This window comes from Spea bombifrons, chromosome 9 (assembly GCF_027358695.1).
Source record: "Spea bombifrons isolate aSpeBom1 chromosome 9, aSpeBom1.2.pri, whole genome shotgun sequence".
Taxonomy (NCBI): domain Eukaryota; kingdom Metazoa; phylum Chordata; class Amphibia; order Anura; family Pelobatidae; genus Spea; species Spea bombifrons.
This window is the reverse complement of record NC_071095.1, coordinates 18,410,604-18,417,838: the sequence shown is the minus strand read 5'-3', so window position 1 is coordinate 18,417,838 and position 7,235 is coordinate 18,410,604. Positions and strand designations below refer to the sequence as shown.

Here is a 7,235-nt window from a genome sequence, read left to right as displayed (position 1 = left end):
ATCCGTGTATTCTTTTCACATAAAACATAGAATAAAGGAACGGTATAACACAGTAACGACTAGGAGGCACAAAGCACTTCTGAGTATCACTCGGTTTCATCCTGGCAGGTACCACTCCAGCCCTAAACTGCGTGCACACAGAGCTTCACTCACATACATCGCGAGACGGCGTTCCCCGTGCTTTCTTCCTTGAGGCTGGGTTCTGCTACGTGTCCCACTAACCACGTTAAATAAACCATCGAGCCAAAAAAGGTCTGCAGGCGTGGGAGGATTTCTTATAGCAAGCGTATTAGATTTCAGATAATGGCGCAATCACATAAAAGTAAATTACTGCTCCTTTTTCTCAAAGGTATCCATTGCGCATGAGAAAAACTGCATTTTTTTTATCCTTTACTGAACATATTTTGGGACCAAACTTGTTGAATGAACAATTGGGTATTTATACAGTAGCAACAAAAATAAAACATGGATACATTAGAGAAGCAATCGGTATTTGAATCCAGGGGATGGTTTGGTGGCATCCAGACCATTCCCTCCCATCACTTTTGTTATTTTAGAGAAACTTGCTTTTGGTCGTTAATGTTCTATAATTTCTTTTAATCTTTGCATAATCTTTTCAATTATATCTGAATACATAATCTGAATTATACATGACAACTGTGGGAAAGTGTATTTTTTTGTTTGCGTTTCATATTATTTTTAGGATGAATGATGGATACCTTTTTCATAATAATCAAGAAAAATATAGTCCCCAAAGCCAGCATTCAACAATAGACCATAATGGTACACGGACAATGTGATGTAAGAGATATGCTTTTGATTGTTTGTTTAAAAAATAATGGCGTGGTTGACCTGATATACAAAGGAACATTTAACAAGTTCCCATGTCCTAGGGATATTCTATGTTTTTATTTTCCTATTACACTTCATCAGCTCCAAATTTTAGTCTTTTATATCAGGCGATGACTGGCGTGTGAACGGTCAACAAGAAAAACAGGTTTTATGAAATCCACGTTAACTCCCTTTAGCCTCTTTATCCATCGTAAATTAATATCGTGCCTTGAGCTTAATATTTAAATACCTATTTTTTTTTAATGACGTACAGGTAGAAAGCGTACGTAAGAGAAAATAGGTCAGAATCTAAAACGAGAATCAGTTCTCCATGCTGAACGGCGTCTTTATGACGGTCCCTTCTTAGACCAATTAGACAGTCTGAGTGACTTACACATTCTGTTTACCAATAGAATAACAGTATGATAAGCAATCAGGGTGTCTGTCTAGTAGATTGGATCCATATAACAAGAAGTGATAAAAGTTACAAGTTGGGGACAGAGGTCACAGTGGGACGCTGTTTGGAGACATTGTTGGTCCTGTTAAGCTGTTTGGGGGTGACTATGGCACAGGTAATCTGTTTTAGGGCAAACATGGTAGATACAAGCGGTGTAGGGGCAAAGGTGGCACTGCTAAGCCGTGTAGGGGCAAAGGCGGCACTGCTAAGCTTTTTGGGCACAAAGATGGCACTGGCAAATGACAAGCATCAAAAACCTTTTTACCTCTAATGGGGAGGCTTCAGCTCAGTCTTTAAGAGGAGCTTAATGTGGAATGCCCTTTTGGCTCTGCCCCTGTGGACTGATTATGACCTGTGACTATGGCCAGTATTTTTTTTTCTTTGACACTCCGGTTACTGTGGACGACAGTTCCCATTGTGCTTAGCAAGCCATTTAATACGAAAGACTAGATGTGTTGATATGTAGCTGGCACTGTCTTGTATGTATGGCGCAAGTAATGTCTGAATGTACAGTAACAGCGAGGAAAGCCTTGGTGTGGCATTAGAGGCTCCATGGGAGGGCGCATTGGCATTGTCTCTTCTGACACAGATCTTCATCAATTGCCACCCTGCCCTGAGCAGAGCATGAAAATACAATGTCTTATCCCATCGCTATACCAAGGGAAGCCACTAGAGGGAGCCATGCCGTGAATCAGGTACTATAGCTATGTCACTGCCATCCTGGTGGAAAATCCCACAAGGTAAATGCAGTAGAGTAGCCTTTTCTTTTCCTATTCTACAGATTAGGGTAATACCCTCAATAAATACATTACTCTATGGGACTATCTAAGTCATTCACTTCCCACTACCTCTAGAAATGGGGGGGAAAGCCTTTAGTGCTTTAAACTCCCCTCCAAGCCATAATATGGGTAGCAGGGAAACCACCCGCCGATTCAGAAAACGATGCCGCACCCTGTAACACGATAAACACCAAGATTGTGTCGATGTTTGGTGCTCACTTCCCGTGCTTTACGTTTTTATAAAGAAGCCGCCCTTTTCGTAACCTACGGTTTTCTGTTGACATTAGAAATTCTAGGTCATACTGAGAGAAACATTATCCTTTACGAAACTTCCTCTTACGTATGAATACGTTTATTAATACAACCTCTATTTTTATTTTCCTTCTCTCTATCGTATTACCGTGGGAAACTGATGTACGAATCGCTTCATTGATCCTTAGTTATTTATTTATTTTTGTTTGTTGCTACTGTATAAATTGTTCATTCAGCGAGTTCAGCTATCCATTGCTTCTTATTTCTTATCCCGCTGAACTCTGTACATAGAAATGATTTATATTCCAGAGCAATTTGCCCCCCCCCAACCCCCCCTGGACATTTCTAGTAATTCGGTTGGTCCTGGAACACAATTACAAATATAAATCATTTCTTTCCTTTATTTGTATCAGAAGATTAAGATTTACGTGTCAAACTTGGAGATTGAATAACCTTAAATAGAAAATAGCGGGCATTTTTCTCTACTGATCTCCCGTTACATCGGGGCAGTCTCAGCCCTACAGCATATTGCTGTCTCATGACGGCTTTATGAATAACCTTAACGGGCCCGCTTGTACTATGGAGGACAGAGATGGCCCAGACAGGGGCAGCGGGGGGGGGGTACTCCCCTGGGTGAGACTAAGGGCAACGTGCATGGTAAATATTTGTTATAGACATACGTTATGTGAAATGTATATTATGCAATGTTTATCCTCGCTAAAGCAGTCTACTTTAGATAGTTATCCTGGACTTTGTGCTTTGTGTTGTCACTATTGTTTATTAATCACTGTATGTATTAGTACTTCTGTAATACAATTGCCATATGTTTCGAACATAATTTAAAATTTTATTAAAAAAAAATATTAAAAATATATATATTTATTTATATATATATCTACATTGTATCTCAGCATTTGTCACGATTTGTTTATAATAAAATATGGAAAATAATCAATGGCAAGGTTTCATTGGGTATTATTTAGTGTATAGTTATTTATACACACAGGTGTGTGAGTATATATATAGGCCTGTCACATTAAATACTAAGGATGATTCATTGGATAAATTATATTTAGTCTCTACTGCTGTAGCCAGTCTGATTTTGGTTGATAACTCAACATCTTTCCACCTCTTCTGTTTATTACTGCGTTTCATATTACAAGGCACAGATCTCGTTGTCCCATGGCCTGTTCCATAGTTAGTTGGTTTGGGAAAATCCTTTTGATCTCACCAACTATTCCATAGCTGGAACCTGGGCGTCTTCTAGACTTCCATAGCCGGAGGATCTAGGCATTGAATAACGCAGCGGTCCGCCTCTGAGACAAGTCTGCAGCGCTCTCAGATACCAGCCTGTCTACCGATATCGGCATCGGAAAAAAAAAAGTTCACACCAATAATCAATCATTGAATCAAGGAAAATATACAGTAGATCTCTGGCACCACAGAGTGATCAATGCCCTAGTCAATCCAATGGGTCGTAAGTAAATATGTGCCACCTTTTAGCCCCGATGAAGGCTTTTTTGGCGTCGGAAGGGAGATGTTGGTTCATATATTTTAATAAAGTTTCTGATCTTCCCAGAAAATAAAATGTCATGTAGCCTCAAGTTGGGACGAGAGGATGAGAGAGGAATGTATAATGAGGGGCAGCGTAGAATTAATTATCCCACGTTAACTATGCATTAAGCAGGGCCAACTCATCCCTCGCTGGGGTGAACACTTCACAAAACACAGTGAAGCCGTTGAGCGGAAACATTCAATGAATTCATCTTATGGTCTTTGTCAGCCGGAGTCTCGTAATGACCGATGCCTTTTCCTTAGACCACCTTCAGGCGTGTGAAATGCTATCTATTGTGTGGCGATTACGTCTAAAGGGCTATACTCAAATAAGTTAAAGTCTAGTTTGTAAATATCAATTAAACGGTCGACTAACGGCCTTGAAAGGTTCCGGAAATGCATGCCGCTCATCATGTCGTTGGTGCGCGACTCGTTTGGATAATGTTTTACCGAGGGGTACGTCATGCGCTCGGGGGCTCCGATGGCCCTCAGAACGTAGTCGGCGTCCTCCTTTATGGTTTCGTACTTGCCGAAAAAGTCATAGTGAATGTTGCAAGGGTCGCAGAGCCGATGCATCGGCAACCAGTGAATATCCCATTTGTTTGGATCGCCTAGAAGGATATAGCTGACAAATTCTTCAAAGGTGACGTTTTCTTTGCGCTTGTGCGGCGTTCTGAATTTTTCCTTGATCATTTGCACGAGTTTGGTACCGTAGTAAGCTTCAGTATGGAGGATTTTATCTCGGTACGCCGACACCAGTCTTTGGAAAGGATTGCGGGAGAACATCACCTTTGTGTAGTCCTTGAGCATTCTCCTCTGCTCCTTGGCAGGGTAGTTGCTTAACTTATTTAGCACGGACGTCGTGTGGATGATGTCGTGTTGCAGTTGATTAGGTTCGATGCTAAGGTCCATTTTCAAGAGAAGGAGGATTCTTTTCCAGTTCGAGCAGCCAACCTTTGGCACTTCGCAATAGATGAACTTATGCGTGTGATCGACGAACAGCCGGTCGGCAACTAAGTTGCTGATCGGTTTCCCTGTTTTGTTGAGCTTATTCTCGAGGCATACGGACTCCAAAACTTGTCTTCGGTGATTCTGGATCAACTGTTCAGGGAAAGGATCTGAAAGATAAATAACAGCGAGTGTCAAAAGAGTTTAAAGCAGACGGCGGTGAAATCCAAGTCATCCCGCGTTAACATAGGTGCCAATCGCTTACAGGTTTCAGGCGCTGCGGAAGTAATTCTACCGCTAAGGAAACGTGAGTCAGCCGGCAAATTGTAGCTCGTAGAAGACTATTGTTTAGAGGCACCGGAGGGCCGGTCTGATCCAAAGAGTTTGGACCACTAACCAGATGGGTTTTTTAGGTGTTTTGATTGTAATTCCGTATACAGCCACTAGGGTGTCTAGCATTACAAGAACTCTAGACAGCATTTGTTCTGACCTAAAAACGTAGCATTTTCAAGTTGAGTTGGCAATTGAAAGCTATGCTTATATGTAATACATCAACATAACCTGAGCTTGGTACAAAATAAATATTAATAGAATGAATGTCATTGAAGAGTCATTTCCTAATGGTGGGAACCATGTGAGTCTGATGATGGATTTCTTGAGGAGGTCAAGATATTCTTAATCCACCTCTATTAAAGCAGGGGTTTCATCAGCGGTATATGGGTAAGGAAGCACCGATTAGAATGCTCAGATATCGGAGTAGAATGCGGCGGAGTCTGCTCCATGTCATCTGCCCATTCAGATCCCCCAAGATTCCCTGATCTGTGTCGTTCGAGTCATCAAACATTCCCACGTCCCTTTGTGTTTGTTAAAATAATGCGTGAATATTAATATTGTGAGACATACCTGGGTCCCACGCATGGTGCGTCAAGCAGGCATATATGAAACCACAAACTGTGAAGAACGCCGCCCAATAAAAGCACATCCTGTTTAGCCTTCTGGCCATGATGATATCCGTGGAATGGAACTGATGGCGCCCAAAGTCCCGCCAGCCCTGCATGCAGACATGCGGTCAATGCGTGTGTGATAACATGAGAACTTAGTGAAAGACAAGAACTGCTAGCATTTCAAATAGTAATACGGATAAGTCCTGAAAAAAACATTAAATCCTACTAAAACTGAGTATGTCCTGTAAGAAGCGCTGCGTACGTTTTTAAGAATAAAACAATAAGAATATGGAACAATCGAGAAAAGTGCTACGATTTTAGCATTAAAACCTCTTTTTAGCAGACTTTTATGGTTGTGTAATATCTTCCACAATAATGCACGTCTTAAATACCTCTTTTCTAAACATTTTAGCCCTTTCTACACATACCTTCTATTTCCTTGCTTCTTTTTTTCGAGACGGTTGCTTCTCCGTACTAGCAATACACGTCCAGGAAGGTCCTGCGCATCTTGCTTCACTCGGGGACCTGGAAGAATACAGGCATGCGATGGTTAAGGGTATGTACGTTATTGGCCACCAATCGTACCTGTTAAGGATGAGATATTAAGACGGCTCCGTTATGGAGGGACGCAGCATTTAACACCAAGCATCCATCGTAACGCTATAGGAGCCATGGCTTCAATATTGCAAGATGTCTTCAGTCCAAAATATAGGTTTCCTTTAATAAGTCAGAGGCAAAAAACACTAATTAATCTACGTTAAGATGGGATATTTATTTTGGATCAGAAAGTAGGAGTAGTAAAACTTGAAACCTTTTTCTTTCTTATTAAAGAAACGGTTCCCCCGATTGTCTTCCACAAGGTTAACGTGGCAAGGAGCTCAGGGGGCAGTTTATCCTGGGCTGTTCCAATTTTAACATTTTTGGGTATTCCAGCTCTCTTTCATGTGAAATCCATATTGACATATTGATCGATTGACTTCACTGCATTGGTTATCGGAGTTATTCTGCATACAGTGGTGATGATTTTTGGACGTGTTCACTGGACCGTCCCAGTATTTGCTATTTGTCATGCCAAGATGCCCCAATTTTGAAAACCTGTAGTTTTTTTTTTTAAATGATGCACATTTTTTCACTGCATTTATAAAAATAGTCCTATGAATGTTGAATGTGAGGTTTTCCAAATGTATAAATTTATAATAATTTAGTTAAAATGGGGAAAGTATGTATATATATATATATGTGTATGTATATATATGTATATATATATATATATATATATATATATAATCAGAAGCCTTCATCCTCTTCAAGTAGATTTACCCCCCCCCCCAATAAACATATGGGGAGACAGAAAATGAGTAGCACTAAGACAAAATAATACTGTGATTTTACCTAAATATCTCCAAAACTGATACTATATATACTGATTAAGAAAACTAAGATCAGAAGCTATAAAGGGTATGACGAGCG

General features: G+C 40.5%; 1 protein-coding gene across 1 annotated transcript; it reads right to left on the bottom strand.

Moving 5' to 3' along the window:
• Positions 1 to 4,164: 4,164 nt before the first annotated feature.
• Positions 4,165 to 5,824, bottom strand: LOC128504310 (carbohydrate sulfotransferase 8-like). The gene is made up of 2 exons (XM_053474346.1): positions 5,725 to 5,824; positions 4,165 to 4,991 (listed from the first exon to the last, which is right to left on the bottom strand). The coding sequence occupies exons 1-2, from the start codon at positions 5,822 to 5,824 to the stop codon at positions 4,165 to 4,167; spliced, it is 927 nt and encodes a 308-aa protein (XP_053330321.1).
• Between the last annotated feature and the right edge of the window lie 1,411 nt (positions 5,825 to 7,235).

Bases quoted from the DNA above. Each gene is read 5' to 3' on its own strand.
- LOC128504310 (XM_053474346.1), bottom strand. From the start codon at position 5,824: ATGGCCAGAAGGCTAAACAGGATGTGCTTTTATTGGGCGGCGTTCTTC. The intron at 4,992-5,724 runs GTATGTCTCACA...TTTATCTTTCAG, and splicing joins GCACCATGCGTGGGACCCAG to ATCCTTTCCCTGAACAGTTG.